Below are 21,435 nucleotides of genomic sequence, written 5' to 3' on the forward strand. Positions count from 1 at the left end.
GTCCAACCTACCAAGTAATTTGGCATGGATGTACATGTTTTTTAATTTGTTGCACAATTTTGGTCTAGTGATGTGGTGTTTGCCTGACTGCCCGACTGGGGAAAAACTGGTCCACTCATCCATCCATGCACGCACCAACAAGTACGAACAGCTAGGGAAGATCATGTTGAAAGTCTTTACTCATGCCCAATGAAGCCAAGGGTCAAATGGCTCATTAAAACCACCAGTAATTTCATGAAACGAGCAACATCACCTCAGCCACCAGTGGAAAACAAAGACATTTAGTCAACACAAAGACAAAATGAAAGTAAAAACATACGTCCATGTGAGTAGGCAGGCAAGAGAAAGATGGAGACCAGCACTTCTAAATGCTCTCAACCAGTCAACAAACAAGTTTATAAGTTCAGTCATTCTTGATGAACTAGGAAGAATCAGTCCATTGCTTTTACGAATGCAAAAGGGAGAAACTGAAATATAGAAATAACATTCCTTGACAGATGTGTGAAGACTTCAGGCACAACGCAGGCAGAAGGCAGGCAGTCGGGAAGTGCAAAGAGAGTGTACCTGCCAGCTGGTCAGCAAGGGGGGGTAGTAAAGGGTGGTGGTGGTGGAGAAGGACAGGAAGAGGCGGAGCCAGAGCAGGAGCACTCTTGGCACTGCGGATAAAGGCTGAGGAGAGCAGAGAGTCCCCTGTAGAACAGCTTCGCAGGGCTGAAGAGGTCAGAGGTACAGGTAGAAGGTATATAAAAGGGAAGAGGGTGAAGAAAGTAGGAAGAGAAATGGGGAATGTGTTCGGGAAAATAGGTGGAAAAGAAAAATGGGTGGAAAGTGAGATGAAGAGAAAGGGCAGGTGAGGGAGGAGTGAGTGAGGGTTCAAGAACAGTGATAGGCAGGTGGCAGCTGGTATGTCCGCTGTCTGCAATGTCCTGGACAAATGTATCTTAAAAAAGAGCTAAAGCTAAGGTGACAAAAAATAGAAATAATATATCTACACCTAAACAAGGGTGTTCGCACATCACATAGGAAATGGGAACAATGCTACTTCTCTCAACACAGAAAATCAAAACAACAACCTTTTCGGAAATAAACACGAGATGTATTTATCTATCCACCCTTACAATCTGCCTCCCCACCTACTTTGCAACACTGTTGTTGTATCAACAACAACAAAAATGATGTTGGGTCTTTCATGCATTCAAAATAAATAACACATCTACCAGAAAGAAAGATTAATATGGACATTTTCCATTCAGTTTTCATCCATTTTAACACTGAATTCCATATTAAAAATGCCCTGGGTTTTTGCAAAAAGAGAAAAAAATGTATGCTGCATATACACTGCATTATTTCTTTTAAGGCCATCAGTAGCATTATTTATGTATTATCAAAATCAGGACTATCGAGCAGCCAGCTTGTCACTTAGAGCCCCACACCTTCACTCAATGCAATCAACGAGTTAGTGGATGTGATGTTGTTGTAGGAATGAAAACATTTTTAATGCCAGCACAATACTTGTTTGGGTGTCAGTACACATTGTTCTACAATGCCAAAACATAATGGGAATATTCTGGCATCATACACTAGGAAGGTGCGCATCTGGCAAATTGTACATGAGCCACATTGCAAGTAGTTGGTTGGCGTTACTCGACGATGCCTGGGGATGCATGCCAGGCAATTTTGGCGGATCTCCCCAGCTAAGCTGCCCACTGGATTCAGCTGCTAGCCTGCAGGCAGCAGCCGGGCCCACCAGAAAGGGCTCTGGAAATCCGCATTCAGGATCCAATGTACTTACATGCACCATTGTACTCGCCACCTCCCTCCTCCAAAAGTTTTAACCATAAGAAGCTTTTAGTTTGATTAGTATTTACATTAAAGCAGGGGACTGTTGAGCCCCTGCTAACATACATAGCTATTGCAAAAACCTTTCACTTATCTGAGAAACTATTATTTGTATTGATTGAACCTTAAAATGTGGACTCAAAACGTCTAAAAATGCTGGGACAACTCAGCATTCTCCAATGCACTCAAAGCTTTGTCACTGTGGCTAAATGGTTCAAATAAAAACATTTCAATGAACAGACACCAAAAAGCCAACAATGAAGTACAGTAAAGTCTCGTTATATCGATATCGGTTATATCGATAGTACTGCTTATTACGATACTATTTCTATGAACGCAAGGAGAAAATGTACATGCCGCAGGATCGGATATATCGATAGTCTGGTTATATCGATATTTTTTCCGACTCCCGAGAATATCGATATAACGAGACTTTACTGTAATGAGGGGAGCCACAGCGAATCAGTATCCTCCATCTTCAGAGATTTAACTGTTGTGTAGCAACCAGGAAAATAACTTTAATTGCCATGGAAACACCACAGCTATTAGCACAATGACGATATTTCTAAAATAAATAGTTTTTGTGTGTTTTATGATGACTCAAAACATCAAAGATGTTTGTTTTATTTCTGTAAGAGTCAGGGACCAATGCAGTTTTTTGAACAAATAAACCAAGGTCATCCCTGCAATGCATATGACAACTCCTAAATATAAGGATGAGGCTGGTCATTCATCAGGCAAAATACTTACCTACAGTCTTTTGACGGACAATGCTCCGGGCCTTTTCGATGCCTGGTGAACCAGCTGTCGTGGCACTACGTTGTCTCATGGCAGCTGCCTGACCTGGTTGGTCTCTGCTCCAACCTTTCGAGAAGGAACGATCCACTATCTGCCGCTGACCTTCTGAACCGATACCTGAAGCGTTGTGAGAATATTCGAAGAACATAATCAAACATTTTGATGAAAAAGGCCAAAAGAATGACCTTAACATCCACCCGTATTTGAATGTTGTGAGTCCTCTGTGTCTTTACAGGAGAAATAATGGCTCCAAGTGATATTCTCACCCTTGCCTTTGTGTTTCTTCTGTTTTTGCTCACTGAGTTTGTCCAGGGGTAGTTCATTCAAATCAACGCTGTACAAGTTCCTGGCCAACACCTAAAACAGTACACAGGCTTTAACTATGCAACCAGTGTGACACAAGGTAATAGCTCGCGCTGAAACTTATGCAGTTTACTGTACCTCTTACAAACATCTCTTCATCCGAAATTTTCAAGTTACGAAACGACTCAACATATTGCCTCTTTTTACGAAATACATTTCAACATATGAAATGTAAAAATACAGTGTGGGCTGCAACTTGCAGCACAAAGTTTCCTGAATGCAACATATGTGCTCTGCCATTGGCTATTACCAAGTATCAATTTAGAACAGATACAAATCTGATGAATGACGAGTAATTATGAGTTCCCGATGAATTTATAAATTTGATCGTGATTAAATACTTTAATCTTTTGACAGCACTAATTAATGTATATATTTTGTGTCTTCTACCTTCTCCCTTTCATAATTTTTTAAATTGGGAATTTCTCCATTGTGAGACAAATGCAGTGTAAATGTTTTCTTATCTTATATTTTGATGTTTTTTTTAATCCTTCAAATAACATTTATGTCGGGCTTGGGGGGGCGGCATTTACGTGGGAATACGTGTCTCATTTTCTAGTGAAAGAATTTATTTCGGAATCGATTACTTTTGCAAGTAGAGGTACGTACTGTAGAGTGTCAAATGAGTTTATATTTTTACCTTTGTAAGAGTCTCCATCGTGAGTGACCATTCAGTTACCAGCTCCTCCCAGCATGTAAGAGAAGTGAGGACTGAGAGGAGGTCATCCCACAGTTCTCTGCTGATGTAGACATTCAAATTCCCCTTAATCCATGCTACGATCAATGTCTGCACAAAGAAAGTGATGAAATATAATATAAATAAAAATAATAATATGCATCGGAAGAATACAAGTTGAAAGCACTTTTTTGTGCCATTTTGAAATGACAGGTCCTCTAGGCCGCTCCCCTTTTTTACCTCCACCTTGTGCTGAATATTCAGTACCTGAAAGATAGGACCAGCCAGCCTTCCCGACAGTGTGTTATTCTTCTTGCCTTGGGGCATAATGGATGGGGGTCTCTTCATCACTGACTCTGTCACCCTCAGTAGAACAAGTAAGATCTGCTCCCTACAAATAAAAGTGAACATATCCATCCATAAATAAGACAGAGAAGCACAGAAGCAAGACAATGTCATTTTTGAGTAATGTCTATTCAAACGTAGTGAATGAAGAAATATTAAATATCTACAGACTATGGTTACATGAAGCTGTATGTTTTTTTTGCCATTAGCAAGTGCAGGTATAATATGCCCATTTTTTGTCATTACCATGTTTTCTGGTCCATGGTCTCATGCATAACAAGGCTGCGGTAGATGTTTAAGACTCGCTTGCACATGTCGACATGCTCCTCTAAAAGGAATTTGATATCGTTGGCTGGCTCCAATAAAAAAACGTTGGAGGAATGGGTGATAAACACCTACAGGGAAGACAGGCAGATCCAGCAAGCATAGTTTGACAGGGTGTTTATTTGAACTTGGGATCATTATGTGTATTGACATCCATACCTGTAGTGTCGTTTGAACTCCTGCATGAACGCTATACTCCAACAATTCACTATCAATCATTTTATTTACACCCTAAGGAAAGAATAAAAAAAGTCATGTTAAAATAATATACTGAACACACTCGAAGTTGGTCTGCTTTTGCTTTGCTCTGTCAACTGAATGTAGTACAATGATGTAAATATCGCAATTTGATCTCAATTTATGTGTGTGTTTATTTCTGAGGTACAGAATTTTTATTTCCTAGTACACACACGGGTAGTGGGCAGGCTGATTGGAGCCTAAAAAAAACTGGACACATGTACTGTAAATATGCAATAGAGCTACATATATCAATATGCCTTTCTTGATACTTGCACTATGTACAGTTTTTTATGAAACAGTTTTACGCATTTACAGTATACAGCTGACATTTTTATTTTACTATACTTACACTAGCTTGTTTTCAAACCTTTCACCCCCACCCCATCCCCTTTCAAATTGCTGCTGTGGACTGCAAATTTCCCCAATAAGGAATAAGCGGTACGGAAAATGGATGGATGGAATTCTTTGGATTGATTCAAAGTCTGACATAGTTTCTTTCTGAGAACAATAGGTTGTTTTTGTTGTTGTTAGTACCAGTGTCTGAAATAACGTCTGCCTGGATGCCCGGGGCGTGCAACATTTACGTCGGGCGTACAACTTACAAAACGTCTCTGCCCAGGTTGCCGACAACTTTTTGGGAAAATAAATAAAAAAAAAATATACAGTAAAGTCTCGTTATATCAATATAGTTTATATTGATAATACTGCTTATTACGACACTATTTTCATTTCCCATGCACATTTCTAGTCTTTTATGGATAATTAGTTCCGTTTAGTACGATTGGATTGGATTGAATTTGCCTTTATTAGTCTCACAGTGGAGAAATTTACATTTCACAGCAGCAAAGTGATTCGTGGTTTTTACGATAATCCGGTTACTACGGTGCTCTTTTTCCTCTCCCGCCGGTCATTTTGCTATGTTAATATCGATACACACCATCGTTCGCGCCATCGGTCACGCCATTGGTCGACTTGACCAGCTCCCGTGTAGCAGAGCATTTTCATTTTCAGACGCTAGCTCGTGTGTAGCAGACGAGATGGAAGTCTTCTTTTCCTTTAGGCTTTTCCCATCAAGGGGTTGCCACAGCAAATCAGTGTCCTCCATCTTTAGAGGTTTGATCCGCATGTTTGTTTTGGCCAAGCTTTTACGTCAGATGCCCTTCCTGACACAACCCTCTGTATTTATACGGGCTTGGGAGCGGCACAAGAAGACTTATGTCCCTTTGTGGCTACAGAACAAGCAACTGACTCAGTCAAAGGCTCCCAAACACAAAATGGTCATCGGCACAGCAACATTACATTACATGCCGTTCGTAATCTTAGAAGAAAAAAAAAACATGCGTGTTTCAGCGGCAAGTCAACCAAAGTCCAGTCCGCTATTTGTTTACATATTGAAATGAACACATTCGACATACAGTGCATAAGTTAAATTGTGATAGTGTTTGCTAAATAATGAATGCTACAAAATAATATGATGCACACACTGGTCTGTCAAAGCAGTTCTTCAGGCTTTTAAAATAAGAGTAAAAAAAAATTCTCATCCGGTGACTGTAAAGTGTCCTTCAGAGTTTTGAAAGCCGCTTAGAAATAACATACAGTAAAGTCTCGTTATATCGATATTCAAGGGAGTCCGAAAAAATATCGATATAACCGGGACTATCGATATATCCGACCCTGTTTGCATGTAATTTTCTCCGTGCGTGCATAGAAATAGTATCGATATAACCGGGACTATCGACATATCCGATATCGATATAACGAGACTTTACTGTATATTATTATTATTATTATCAATGCTAACTTCCGTTAGCCTGTGTTTGTGTTAAAAGGTAAAAATGGGAAGCAGAAGATTGAGGACTTTTTTAAATTGCATACATAATACAGTAAGCATTGCAGTTTCCCTGTTGGGTTATGTACATGCCCACTGTACTGTATATGAATGCAATCGTTTTTTGCAACAATGTTTCTTGTTTTGTCTGCTGAAGCGTGATGATTTTGAAAATTACCATACATTCCATACTGTGTATTAAAGGACAAACGATGTCACTTTTTATCCAAATGCAAAACACCAATAAAAATGACTTCACGCCAAGAGTCTTGCATTGCTTGTGAATCCAAACAATGGTTGCAGATTCGGATAATATGCTTTCTTGTTACACATCCAGTTATGAATATGATTCAAATAGTTCTGAAGAGGAAAGCATACATGTTTGCAACCGATTAAAGAATTATATGTGCCATTTTGAGGCAACATTGGGGGAACATCTCTCACCCAAAAAAAGGCACATCATGGCAAGCTCATATGGCCAGCTCCGTTTCTTATATGGCGCTTGGATGCCCTCTTTTGGCGGCTTTTGTTAATGCAGTTCGGCGCAGGACGGATATATCGACAGTACGGTTATATCGACATTTTTTTCTAACTCCCGAGAATATCGATATAACGAGACTTTACTGTATATCTTTTTTTTAATCAAACGTTTGCTTTTTTTTTCAAACATTTGAACAAAGATTTCGAAATTGGAATCAATTATTCAGATTTCGATTTGTTTGGTTTGGAAATTTCGGAATTTTGGTTCATTTGGCGATTTGCATTCTTAGCACGGCAGCAAATCAGAAGCCTGCTTCGTGCTTCCGGACTTTCACGAGCGTTATAAGGTCGTGCGTGTATTTGCGTATCATTTTCCAAAGTAGATGCACAGAACTTCAGCCCCAGAAGAAAGATTCAAAAGAAGCCAACAAAACTTATGACGCTACAAAACGCAAACGTACATTATCCCGTGACTGTAAAGTGTCCTTGAGAGTTTTTAAAGGCGCTTTGAAAATAAATTAAATTACTATTATTATTATTATTATTATTATTAAAAGCATCGTGGGAAGAGAAGTAGCAGACGACGCAACGCAAACATTGCATTGTGCAACATGCTGAACAGTGTATGGACAAACGACAACTGGCGCAAAATCATCTGCAAGGGATATTTACGATAAATTAAATTACTTAATTAAAAACAAACCGACGTCTCCGGACAAGTTGTGTCCATAATTTGTAAAATGGCTTCAAATGACTTCTACTGGGCGTATTTTAATAAGATTCCACCGCATATAGCTATATTTTACGTTGTTGTAAGACTCGCGCTGAACATTCAGGAAGTCTTGTTTTTGAGTTGGTGACGAGTCCTCACGTGACGTCAGAAAAAGACCGCCGTTCACCGTAAAAAAGACGCTTTGTAGCGTCTTTCCATCACGTCAATGTATTTTGCTGTACTGTTTTTTTTTTTAAAACCTTATTTTACATCCAAAAGCCGCCAGCAGAGGGAGTCCAAGCTCCATTGAAGAATTTATCAGCCTGTGGAAAGGGGCTGATTCATTCCTCACAGCTCGGTGGCCATTTTATTGCCTCTTTTTGGGTGAGACATTCCCCCCTGCCCGTTTGCCTCAAAATGACACAGAATAAATTCTTTAATCGATTTGGAATTTTTTTTTATCTGAAACGTCAGTTATAAATTACAACGCAGGTTAAAATTACGAATATGATGATTATTATTAATTTCCTCTTCCTTTCATAACTTTGCATCTGTGAATGTCTCCACTGTGAGACTAATGTAGTTAACCTAATTTAATCAAATTTGGATTGCGCAAGATTTTATAGGTTAAATGAAAATACTGTTTATCAAAAACCTGAAAAATAGATAATAATAATAATAATAATAATAATAATAATAATAATAATAATACATAACCCCATTTCTTATTATAATTATATATTTACCAGTGTCCTGGCTAGAATCATACTATTTGATTCTGTACGTTATAAAACACAGCTAACAAGCAAAATAAAAAGGTCATTTTGAGAGAGCGAAAAAAAATGTCCCTAAAAAAACAAAAAAGCCTAAACTGGGACTCCAAAAGCAAGGGTTGCCTGCACTCTTCGATTGATAATTAACACAACTGTTAAAAAACTCATTTAGCACCTCATCATCCTTCTCTGAGCCAGTTTCCATACAACCAGCTGTGGCTATGGGATACGGTCCTTCCTCTGGCTCCTTCATGAATACTGGCTTGTCCTCCATGGAGATCCACTCCTGGTAAACACGCACCACTTTCCGCATTGCTGCAGCTTCACACAGCGGAAGGAGAAATGCCTGCAGTGGTCGCGAGACAAGTGGTAACCACTCAGACACAGTCACGCATGTTAGCAGCCTTGTCTAACATTCTCAACTCAGAAGAAAATTGCTCCCTCACCTGTCTGAAGATCTCACTGATGAAGTTGATGCTTGTTCTTGAGCTGGTCAGGACTCTCCTCACGACCTCCATATCCGTCAGCTGCTCTTCATCCATAGAGCAGAGTGAGGAAGAACTGGGCTCCCTCTCTGTTAATGTGGATGTGTTGGAGTGACATTGTTCCGATTCCCCCATTGGACCAGTAGCCCCACCAAGGCCCATGCTGCCTCCGCCTGAACCAGATAAGCTTCCACTCCCTTCAAGATGGTTGTCAGGGCGCAATCCAGTGATGCTGCCATCGTCTGAGCTGCCAGCAGAGCGAGTAGCAAGTCCAGCTGCTGCTCGCTGTAGATGAGACCAAAATTGTAACTCTTTTCATGAGTGTTTGTTTGTTACATTGTCTTATTTCATAAATTGGTATCTATAGCAGTTTTGCTTATTCCTAGTAAAGTCTGGATTGCCTCTGTAGGTTCAAGTGCCTAATTATGATTGCCCACTTCTCTCAAATATTAATGACTCCTTTTTAACAAGTATTTTTCAAGTGACACACACTAAATAATAATAATACATTTAATTTACAAGCGCCTTTCTGAACACCCAAGGACACTTTACAACAAAGACAATACACAAAATAGTAAAATCATGCATAAAACAATAAATAATAAAACAGCAGAATAAATTAGACCATGAAAGCAAGTTTAAACAGCTAGGTTTTCAGGTGAGATTTGAAAGTAGGAAGGGAGTCAATGTTACGGATGTTGGGTGGAAGTGAGTTCCAGAGTTTAGGAGCGGAGCGGCTGAAAGCTCTGCACCCCATCGTTGTGAGACGGGCAGAGGGCATGTAGAGGTGGAAGGAGGAAGAGGATCTGAGGGCCCGAGAAGGAACGGAGATTTGAATTAGGTCAGACAGATAGGGGGGGGGGGGGCAAGGTTATGGATGGCTTTAAATGTAAACAGAAGTACAGTAAAGTCTCGTTATATCGATATCGGTTATATCGATAGTACCGCTTATTACGATATTATTTTCGTTTCCCTTGCACATTTCTAGTCTTTTTATGTATAATTAGTACCGTTTAGTACGATACCCGGTTGTTACGATAATCCGGTTATTACGGTGCTCCTTTTCATCCCCCGCCGGCCATTTTTGTTGTTTACATCGATATATCCGTCGCGCCATTGGTCAACTTGGTCACGTGTCTTGTTACGTGAGCTGCCATCGGTCGCGCCATTGGTCAACTTGGTCACATGAGCCGCCATCGATCGCGCTATTGGTCGACTTGGCCGTGTGACTTTGTCACGTGACACGCCATCGGTCGCGCCATTGGTCAACTTGGTCACGTGTCTTGGTTACGTGTCACGCCATCAGTCGCGCCATTGGTCGACTTGGTCAGGTGACTTGGTTACGTGCCCAGCACCCGTGTAGCAGAGCCATTTTCATTTTCAGACGCTAGCTCGTGTGTAGCAGACGAGATTGAAGTGTTTGTGTTAAAAGGTAAAAATGGGAAGCAGAAGAAGATTGATGACTTTTTTAAATTGTATACATAATACAGTAAGATGTAAGCGTTGCAGTTTCCCTGTTGTGTTATGTACATGCCCACTGTACTGTATATGAATGCAATCGTTTTTTTGCAACAATGTTTCTTGTTTTGTTTGCTGAAGCGCGATGATTTTGAAAATTATTAACATTCCATACTGTGTATTAAAGGACAGCCGATGTCACTTTTTATTCAAATGCAAATAAAAATGACTTCACGCCAAGACGTCTTGCATTGCTTGTGAATCCAAACAATGGCTTCAGATTCGGATAATATGCTTTCTTGTTACACATCCAGTTATGAATATGTTTCAAATACACTGTAGTTCTGAAGATTAAAGCATACATGTTTACAATCATTAAAGAATTATATGTGCCATTTTGAGGCAACATTGGGGGAACAAAAAAGGGAGCTAATGGCCAGCTCCGTTTCTTATATGGCGCTTGGCTGCCCTCTTTTGGCGGCTTTTGTTTAATGCAGTTCGGCGCAGGATCGGATATATCGATAGTCCCGGTTATATCGATATTTTTTCGGACTCCCTTGAGTATCGATATAACGAGACTTTACTGTATCTTTAATTAAATACGGAGTTTAACAGGGAGCCAGTGGAGCTGTTGGAGGACAGGGGTGATGTGGTGAAAGGAGGGTTTTTTTGTGATGATCCGGGCTGAGGAATTTTGGACTAGTTGGAGTTTATGGAGACATTTTTGATTGACCCCGAAAAGAAGTGAATTACAATAATCGATACGGGAGGTGACGGGAGGTAAATACTACTGTTTCCATTCACAGAACACATAGAACAACCCGCAAGCAGAGATTATTTGAAATTACAGGTATATGTTGGTTAACGATCGCTTTAGTTTATGAACTTTTCGCGTTACGAACATTAAATTCGTGAGAATCTAATCTTGGCATACAAACTAGTTCTCAGCAAATGAACCAGACCACACGGAGCGTCACGGTGGTTGGCGAACTAGTGGTCGGCGGAAGAACACAAAACCACACGGTCGAACAGCGCCATGGTGGCTGGCGGACTAATTTTCCAAACCCCTTTTGAGTGCAGAGGTGGTTTGTTATCGAGTGGAGTACTTTTGCTATTATGGGACCGAAAAAGACCCCACCACAGGCTAGTGTTAAGCCGAAGAGGACACAAAAGAAAATTACGGTCAATCAGAAGAAGGAGATCATTGAAAAACACAAACAAGGTGTGCGTTTGTGTGATTTAGCTGTCCCAGTAAAATTACGCTAAATCGACCTTTGCTACCATACATTGACAACTACCATCACAAAGGTAAATAAAACGACTTTATTATACATTATTTTATTTCAATAGATATTTATTTCTTTGATTACAATACAATAGCACATTTATTATAGATAAAATAAGATGTATTTTGTGTAGTTTATTGAGCTTATTTAGTAGAAAATTATGTTTTATGGGGACCTGGGAACGGATTATTCTCATTTTAAATGGTTTCTCGTGGGAAATAAATGTTTGGCAGACAAACCTTTCGTCTTCACACATTTTCTGGGAACCAATTAAGTTCGTAAGCTGAGGTATCACTGTACATGAAAATCACCTCACAAGTGTCATAAACATGCAATGACAGTTCGAAACTGGCATGATTCTCTCTCATTGATTTTGTTGGTAATTTGCGGCGCCATCCAGATGGTGTGCCTTACCTGTATGTTCTTGGGGATGCTTTCACCTTCTGTCCCAGGGATCTGTGTGTTGGTGTTAGGCCGTGGCTCGAGCCAAAAAGATACCAGCCAGCGGATGAAGATGACTCGGGCCTGAAGGAAACTTTCCTTGGTGCAATAGAGAATTTCTGCACCATCCTGTTCCCTGCGCACCATGCTGTAATAGGGTTTTGGACGCATTGGAGGAACCTCTGAAAGGAAAAGGGTGTTTTCATGCATTGGGTATCGTATCAATAAAAGGTATTACATATTTAAATTTACTGACCTAGTATGGGGTTGTAGAGACTAGTTTCCGAAGCAAAGTTGGGAAAGATGTGAGGAAGGTAAAATTTCCGGAAGTGACCAAAGAGGAAACTAAACCCACGTTCGTGATTTTCTTTACAACGCCACTCCAGAGACTTGGCCTGGTTAGAAGACACAAACACAAAACAAGCTTGTTTTGTACAACAACAAAAATAGGGCCAAGTGCAGAACAGATCCTTTGTTGACAGCAGATCTTATGTCACATGGAAACCATGATACATAGGAAATGCAGTAAGAAAGATGACGACATTGTTAGTCATGCTATAAATTAGGCTTTTTCGCTTTGTCCACAAGTTTATTTTGGTGAACGGTAACTAACAAAATGAGCCATGACATTGAAAAAACAATATTTTTTTAACAAATTAAAATCAAAACAAAAATGCTTTCAGTACACCAAAAATGTCCTTTGTTTTAGTTGTTGGCAATTAGTTCAATGTACCAGCCTTTGGGGTTGATTTTAAATCCATTTATTTCAGAATGTTTGAACAGTGGTCTGGGAGTTGTAGTCCTGACAATATTTTTTTTAGTTTTGACACCATTTCTCACCCCATCCTGCTCAACAGACTTTCTACTTTATGCATCACACACCCCACTTGGATGGTTTCACTACGATCTCACTGGCCGCTCACAGTTAGTCCAAATCAACTCTTTCACTTCACGGTCCTCTCCTGTGCCTTCTGGTGAGCGCCAAGAGTCTGTCCTGGGGTACCTTCTCTTTATTATCTACCTTCTACCTGTGGCAATATTTTACACAATTTTCCCATACACTTTCACTGCTTTGCGGATGACACGCAACTCGACCTCTCCAGCAAACACGACACATCTATTGCACTTTCACTCTGCCTCTCAGAAATTAAATCCTGGTTTCCCTTCCCATAACTTCCTCAAGCTTAACAGCGAAAAAATGAACTTCTCCTTGTCGGTACAAAAAGTCCAACCATGTACCCCTCCCTTCAGGTCAAGAGCCTGGGTGTCATCCTCAATAGCTCACGATGTTTTCACTCCCATATAAATAACATAACTCGGTCCGCATATTTCCACCTCCCACACCACTGCTATCCTTATCCACAGTATCATCACCTCCCGTATCCACTATTGCAACCCTCCTTTCACCACATCACTCCCGTCCTCCAGCAGCTCTACTGGCTCCCTGTCAAACTAAGAATTGAATTTAAAATACTTATATTACATATAAAGACATCCATTTACCCCCCCCCCATCTCTCTGACCTGCAAATTTCTGTTCTCTCCCGGTCCCTCAGATTCTCATCCTCCTTCCACCTCTCTGTGCCCTCTGCCGTCTCATCACGATGGCGTGTAGAGCTTTCAGCCACTCTGCTCCAAAACTCTGGAACTCACTTCCACCTAACATCTGTAATAATGACTCTCTTCCCACTTTCGAATCCCACCCCAAACCCCATCTGTTTAAAATTGCATTCAGAGTTTAATTTAATCAGATGTTTTATTATTTATCCTTTTATTTACGGTTTTATTGTTCTGGTGTTTATTGTTCTTTTAATTGTAGACTGCGCTTGGGTGCTTTGAAAGGCGCTTGTAAATTAAATGTCTTCTTCTTTTCCTTTCGGCTTTTCTCTTCAAGGGGTTGCCACAAGCCGCATTAAATTACATAACATTGCAACAAGGTGACCATAAGTTTTTGTCTTTTGGCCCAAATGGCCACCATGCTTTTGTCATTGAACTCGGGCCACATTGTCATGTGTGGTAAGACGTGTTTACAAAACCACGTATACGACAAACTCCTCCCTCACACACACATAAAACGTACACTGTAGAACCAAGTTTAACAATTCTGAACATGAATTTAAGCCACAAATGTACTTTAGAAGTTGGCAAATTGGCAAACAAGGCATCCTAGGCTTATGACGACTCAAGCTTTAGAAGCAGTATTATGCACGTATTGTCATTCAGTGAGCGTACTATTAAGCACTAGCTGTATTTGATTTGTGGATTGATAGTTTCTTTTTAAATGTTTCTAAATTCATATTTGTGTTACATTTTTATGACACACACAGATCAAAGCATTGTCATCAAATGGTGAGCATAGTTTTTGCTTTTTTGAATGTTGCTCTGCCGATGACCATTTTGTGTTTGGGAGCCTTTTACTCAGCGAGTTGCTTGTTCTGTCACCACAAAGGGACACAAGTCTTCTTGTGCCGTCCCAAGCCCGGATAAATAAAGAGGGTTGTGTCAGGAAGGGCATCCGACGTAAAAGCTTGGCCACAACAAACATGCGGATCAAACCTCTAAAGATGGAGGACACTGATTTGCCGTGGCGACCCCTTGAAGGGAAAAGCCAAAAGGAAAAGAAGAATAAAAAAGAAAACTAATAATAGAACTTACAAACCAAAAAATACAACTAAGAAAATCTAACTACAAACAAAAAAGCAAACAAATAGACAACAACAACAACAAACTCAAACAGAAATAAAAACTAACAAGAGTGAAAATTACCAAAACTATAATTACCCTGCTTTTCACACTGGTAGATTAGTAATAATATTCAGTACGTGAAGACATTTGATATTGTGCTGTAATGTTGTGTTAGTTGTGTTAGTAAAAAAATGATAATACCTGGTTTACCATGTATTTCAGTAGGGCTTCCAAAAAGTATGCGGTAAGGTCCTCCTGGTTCTTGTCACCGGACTGGGGATGTACCAGGGGGGTAATCTCTTCTGGTGTGACTTGAGCTGAAATGTGGAATTTAAAAATGATTACTCACATTCGAGTAAAACAATTATTTAGAGACCCAATGTTCAAATGACTGATAAATGACTGGTGATCAAATTAGTCAAACATTATTTTTGATGATACATTCATCGTTTGAAGACACATTAAAAAATAAATAATTCAGATTCTTCCAAGAAATATTCTGGAAATTGTGTTTTTCAATAAACGGATGGAAATATGATAACAAAAATATATATTTATAATTTGTTGAAATACTTTTTCAATGCAGCCCTACATCAATTCCCAAAAGATGCCATATTTATTTGTCTGTCTGTCTTTCTGTCTGTCTGTCTATCCAGTGACAGGTTAGTTGCAATTATAATTACTAATTAGCATAATTAAAATGGTCTATTTTCATAGGGAACAGCTTTTGGGACACTAAAACAATTTTCTACTACTCACTCTCAGTTAAACTCAGGGGTGGGTTGATCAGAGTGTCCAAAGTGCGTGGAGTCCCATGGCAGAGTGGAGCTGGGAAGCCAGGAATTAGACAGGCAAACATGCAGAGTTGCTCACGTTGAGCATTATTTTGTAATGCCTGCATCCACAGCAGGAACAGGCGTACACCTTCTCGACGGATCTGCAGTGCCCACGAGCAAGTGGGGTGGACATATACATGTGTGTATTGCACCAGCGTATAGAAATAAAAAAAAAAACAATCTTAATCTGGATTAAAAAAAGTAAAATACCTTTAAAGAGTTACCGGTGTGCAACAGTTTCTTCAATATCAGTCCTGAAAATGAGAGATGTGTCCAATAAATCACACATTAGAAGAGGTCCCAGTGAAAGTATAACAGCAGATTTAACACGTTTTGGAAAGGGTTGACAGCCAGCTGTGTTTGTTACCAATGCTGTGGAACTGCCATCGACTCTGGATTCTTTCTGGGAGGAGTTGGAGGATTTTCTGAAACGGGAACAAAGAAACAACAAATATTAATATACCCCCGTGAGTTTCAGCAATATCTGTTATCATGTTGAATGCATACTGATAATGATTTTATCATTGATATGATTGGATCTCTTTGCAAGGATGCATGCCTGATGTTGCCATGCACCTATGTATAAAAGACCTTCAAGTGGTTGAAGCCAATGGCAAAGTAGTATGAATCCCATCTTATGTTGCCATTGGCACTGATAACACCTATTTGTTTGTTTGTTTGTTTTTGTGCTCACAGAAGTCAGTGTTATCAGAAAGGCCATCAGACTGATGACCTTTCAAAATGCAGACCTTTTACCACAGATCTAAAGAATTTGTTGGACGCTCATAAAAATAAATTAAAGATGTGCCAAGAAATTTAAATACTGTACCTCGAAAATGAAGAGGATTGAGTCCAATTCCTCCCTCTGAGACTTGTGTCCTGAAAAATGTGAGCATGAAGAAGACTTTTCAGATATTGATTTTATAATTGTAAATTGATTGCACATGAAATCAGATGATGATGATGATAACAATAATAATAATAATAATAATAATGACAATAATAATAACTTTCCCGTGAATTTTGAATGGACTTGAAAATTTTCATTTGTGCAGACTTCTTGGCGTGGTGGACTTGATTTGCAAAACGGATAGATCAGACATTGGCAACCCGCGGCTCCGGAGCCGCATGTGGCTCTTTCACCCCCCTGCTGTGGCTCCCTGCGGCTTTAGAAAATAAATAATGAGTATTTAATTTAATGTATATTATTTTAGTTCGTTCGTTTTCAAAATGTAATTCTAAATTTGAAGATTATGGTGATTATGAATAATACAAAATAAAACGTATTCAATTTTTTTCTCGCTCATAATATACGTCACAACCATCGACAGTGCACGTATATCCGGTCACAACCGCCAAATTGCGCACGATTTCTTGAATTTTGCGACCCCCAGGTAGGCCAACTATGGATAAATCTAAGAAAAGAAAAGTGTCTGAAGAAAACAGAACGTTTAATGATACGTGGGCAGATTTGTTCGCCTTCACTGCTGACGAGACGGGTTTACCGGTATGCTTAATATGTAATGAGAAGTTAGCAAACAACAAAAAGTCAAATGTTGCAAGACATTTCCAGAACAAACACACAGCCTTTGCTCCAAAATATCTGGATGAAGATGAGAGAAAAAGAGCCGTTTCGGAACTGATGCGGAAGGCTGATCAGATAAAAAATCATTTTATGAAGTGGATGGAATCTACAAATTCAGCTACATATGCTAGGTTTGTGGCCGCTCAGGAAATAGTCAGGCACGGGAAGCTGTCAAATAGACATTGAGCATTAGATCTGAAAGTAATCTTCAACCAAACGTCTTTTTTTCAGAGTATAAAATGTTTTTGTTGCGTGCAGAAATGTAATTTCGCTTTTCTGTAACAGTTCATTGATTCATAAATGCAACACACTATAGTTTGTTTATGCATATATAAAGGTAAAAAACGATGATGAAAAGATGCAGTGTTGTCTTCATTTTAAATGTCAAAAGGATTTTGTGGCTCCCAGTGTTTTCTTTTCTGTGGGAAATGGGTCCAAATGGCTCTTTGAGTCGTAAAGGTTGTCCCTGGGATAGGCTATCAATTAATTTCTGAAAATAAATGCTTACTTTTGACGAGCCATTTATGCATTAAATACCAGTGTTAATCCCAAGAGGCCCACATTGCTCACTAGCACCTCCAATCCAGATGCTTTAATAGTGGGTGCCGCAACATCAATCTCAAAACTGCAGAACAAAATAGTAATTTGTTTTCTTCAAAACTGACTGTTTGTTTAAAGAGCATGGGGATTTCAGAAATGTGTGTCCTCCAAAAACATGGTTTTATTCAACTACAGTAAAGTCTCGTTATATCGATATTCAAGGGAGTCCGAAAAAATATCGATATAACCGGGACTATCGATATATCCGACCCTGTTTGTATGTAATTTTCCCCGTGCGTGCATAGAATTGTATCGATATAACCGGGACTATCGATATATCAGATATCGATATAACGAGACTTTACTGTATATCAATAATGTTTGAGACTTTTTCATTCCATTTCAAAGAAAATTCAAGACCAATTTTGCATTACAGTATTCAATTTCCAATGTTTAAAGTTACTACAACATACAATTGTTCTGGTGGTTCTACAATTGTAATTGCATGATATGATCATGTTACTTATTAATTTCTTTGATTGAATGTTCATTTATTTTGAAATGTGAGACTATTCAGTCATAAAACCCTACTTATCAACATTTTAAAAACTTTTGAAAGAATGATTTGGGGAATTTTTCATGCGTTTTGAAAGTAGGGCCTTTTTTGATTCATGGATTCGGTGCCACGGGAATGCTGAATAAGTATGTGAAATATTAATATAGGTTGCTTGCTTCATAAGCTGTGTTTGTGGTATTGCTTGCTCTGCAGCAGATATAATCATGTTTTACTATAACTTACCTTTTTGCTTGAGGCTAACCTCAATGGTGACAAAGTTCTCAAAGAAAACATAGTAGATATGCGAGTAGTTCAGGTCAAAGAACTGCTTCAGCTCTGGTGGTTCCGCATTTTCTGGAAAATACAAAAGGGAATGTGGACGATATAGAAATACCTTAATTGTCACATTATTTAATATCACAGATGCATCGAAAAAAAGCACTGAAAAAGCAAAAATGATTAGAATTAAGTATATATAAACCATTGTGTTGTTGAATAGAATTAAACAACATAATGGTGATTCAAAATAAGCAGCAACAGCGGCCGAAAGTGAGCGAGTGTCTTCTACTTTTAAAGCTACGCGTTTAGCATCATTTCAGATTCCCCAGTAAATTTGCATGCAAATTTACTTTATCTCAGAAGTTGTCATTATGGGCTCCAGTGAAGCACTGTCAGAGCAATTAGCTATAAAAGGAGAACAGTAGAAACAGTGGCAAGCATTCACAGGAGGTCGACCAGCTAAAATTATTCTAGGAGTAGGATGACGACTCATCCTGGAAATGGCAAAATAAACTAAAATAACACCCAAAGGACATTGCTGCCTTCATTTCAAGACAGTGTTCAAGAGTTTAGCACAGGAAAGACAGTGGTAAAAAATAGCGTCCATGGGAAAGTTCCCGGGCGAAAACCACTGCTGTCCAAAAAGAACACTCAGGCTTATCTCATATTGATTAAGCCATCTTGAAGAACCTCAAGACTTTTGGAAACACATTCTGTGGGTTGATGAGTCAAAAATGTAACTTTTTTTCTGGGGTAAAATGTTATGGCATTTGGTAAAAGAACATCATGCCTACGGTGAAGCATGGTACTAAAAGGGGATGGTCTGTGGTGGTCTTGCTACCTCAGGACCAGGACAACTAGCAATTATTGATGGGACAATGATTACTGCTGTTTACCAGAAAATGCCTCAGGAAAACACCTGACAATCAGTTTGCGCCCTAACTCAAGCAATCTTGTATCATGCTACAGGATAACAATCCAAAATACAGCACCACATCCCCTAAATGGCTAAAAATAATAATCACAACATATTATGGTTTTGGAATGGTTAAGTCAACGTCTGGATTCGAATACAATTGAGATGAACAAGGATTTCATAGTGGAAAACCACCGTTTTGTGGTAAAGTTGAAGCAATTTTAAAGCCATCCATAACTTTGCCCCTCCCCTATCTGTCTGACCTAATTCAAATCTCCGTTCTCTCTCGGGCCCTCAGATCCTCTTCCTCCCTCCACCTCTATATGCCCTCTGCCCGTCTCACAACGATGGGGTGCAGAGCTTTCAGCCGCTCCGCTCCCAAACTCTGGAACTCACTTCCACCCAACATCCGTAACATTGACTCCCTTCCTACTTTCAAATTTCACCTGAAAACCCACCTGTTTAAACTTGCCTTCATGGTCTAGTTTAATCTGCTGTTTTATTATTTATTGTTTTATTCATGATTTTACTGTTTTGTGTATTGTCTTTGTTGTAAAGTGTCCTTGGGTGGTCAGAAAGGCGCTTGTAAATTAAATGTATGATTATTATTATTATTATTATTAATTCTATGAAGAAGAGAAGGACAAACTTCCTCTACAGACAAATCACCAACCATCGCAATCTCTTGATTGCTTCTTGAATCTACTTCTTCACAAGCGGCCCGGTAGTTTTGGATTTTTTTTTGTAAATTCATAAATGCAATTGCCATTTAGAAATTGCATTTTGTAGCTCATTGTGTTATTTTTGTGTTAGATTAAAATTTGGTTTTATGAACTGTAATCTTTGTGATAAACATGCAAAGAACACAGAAATCAGGAAGAGGGCAAGTATTTTTTTTTTACTTCACTGTATGTCCATCATGTCTTTTGATCTGTGATGTATGTTTTGGTATCATCAACCAATAACTAGCAATAACAATGAAGTTATGCACTCTGGGAAGTGTGTTGTCTCACCTTTGCTACAATGTTTTATTTTACAGTCAATGACAAGTTTTCAAAATGTGTGTGTGCATGTGTGCGTGTGTGTGTGTGTGTGTGTGTGTGTGTGTGTGTGTGTGTGTGTGTGTGTGTGTGTGTGTGTGTGTGTGTGTGTGTGTGTGTGTGTGTGTGTGTGTGTGTGTGTGTGTGTGTGTGTGTGTGTGTGTGTGTGTGTGTGTGTGTGTGTGTGTGTGTGTGTGTGTGGTGTGAGGGGGAGAATCTATACCAGCTGACTTCGGACAGGCTACACACTGATTTGTTCACCAGTCAGTCACAGGCCACATATAGGGGCGACAGTCACATTGACATCCATACAGGCAGAGTTGTAACCGGTCCTACCCTGTCTCAGGTGAGTGTAGCACTACACCATCAGTGACCATACAGACGCTCCCCAATTTACGAACATTTGAGTGATGAATAACGGTACATACGAACATTTTTGCGGGTACAGCATGTCGAAAAATGTTCGGCCAGAGATGCTGTAAATTAGATTTTGTATTGCGTGCCTTTTTCCGGCCAAACTCGCATGCGATTGGCTGCGTACTGTGCTTCACGCACACGCATGCACACGCACACAGACAGCACACAGTTTTCAAGGGCTGGATGTTTATGCTACGGACACCAAAGCTGACCAATTAATTCCATAATTACGTGTCAGCAGCTTTAGTAATGGGTTACTGAAGACCCAAGGATATATGTCATCGTACTATAGTATGTGTGAATTTATTTTACGACTGTTAGATCGTCTGTGTTTTATACTTCACCGTTCAGTGTTTGATTTAAACATACATTCTATACAAAATATAGCACTGAAGCAACTTACGAACACATTCACCATACGATTGACCGCTCGGAACGTAACTAGTTTGTAAGGTGGGGAGCGTTTGTACATGTATTTTTCTTCTTCTTTTCCTTTCGGCTTTTCCCTTCAAGGGGTCGCCATAGCGAATCAGT

The 21,435-nt window shown here is 39.4% G+C and overlaps 1 protein-coding gene across 11 annotated transcripts in view; it reads right to left on the reverse strand.

The window, feature by feature from the left end:
- ralgapa1 (Ral GTPase activating protein catalytic subunit alpha 1) overlaps positions 1 to 21,435 on the reverse strand; it is a 92,669-nt gene that overhangs the window by 68,472 nt on the left and 2,762 nt on the right. For 7 of the 11 annotated variants that reach the window (XR_016115962.1, XM_089004115.1, XM_089004118.1 and 4 more), the window contains exons 2-18: positions 18,493 to 18,603; positions 16,398 to 16,447; positions 15,936 to 15,993; positions 15,779 to 15,822; positions 15,492 to 15,669; positions 14,934 to 15,049; positions 12,305 to 12,443; positions 12,022 to 12,230; positions 8,825 to 9,148; positions 8,554 to 8,724; positions 4,505 to 4,576; positions 4,268 to 4,416; positions 3,944 to 4,067; positions 3,641 to 3,787; positions 2,904 to 2,994; positions 2,590 to 2,754; positions 565 to 711 (exon numbers count right to left, since the gene is read on the reverse strand). Coding sequence is in view for 10 of the 11 variants with exons in the window: in XM_089004115.1 (XP_088860241.1) it covers positions 565 to 711; positions 2,590 to 2,754; positions 2,904 to 2,994; positions 3,641 to 3,787; positions 3,944 to 4,067; positions 4,268 to 4,416; positions 4,505 to 4,576; positions 8,554 to 8,724; positions 8,825 to 9,148; positions 12,022 to 12,230; positions 12,305 to 12,443; positions 14,934 to 15,049; positions 15,492 to 15,669; positions 15,779 to 15,822; positions 15,936 to 15,993; positions 16,398 to 16,447; positions 18,493 to 18,603 (2,295 nt within the window). In the remaining variant the exon portion in view is untranslated. The remainder of the gene's footprint in view (positions 1 to 564; positions 712 to 2,589; positions 2,755 to 2,903; positions 2,995 to 3,640; positions 3,788 to 3,943; positions 4,068 to 4,267; positions 4,417 to 4,504; positions 4,577 to 8,553; positions 8,725 to 8,824; positions 9,149 to 12,021; positions 12,231 to 12,304; positions 12,444 to 14,933; positions 15,050 to 15,491; positions 15,670 to 15,778; positions 15,823 to 15,935; positions 15,994 to 16,397; positions 16,448 to 18,492; positions 18,604 to 21,435) is intronic. The other 4 variants (XM_089004119.1, XM_089004124.1, XM_089004117.1 and 1 more) reach the window with 3 other exon arrangements.

The sequence above is a fragment of the Hippocampus bargibanti genome, linkage group LG09 (assembly GCF_051943395.1).
Source record: "Hippocampus bargibanti isolate YZ-2025 linkage group LG09, ASM5194339v1, whole genome shotgun sequence".
Classification (NCBI taxonomy): domain Eukaryota; kingdom Metazoa; phylum Chordata; class Actinopteri; order Syngnathiformes; family Syngnathidae; genus Hippocampus; species Hippocampus bargibanti.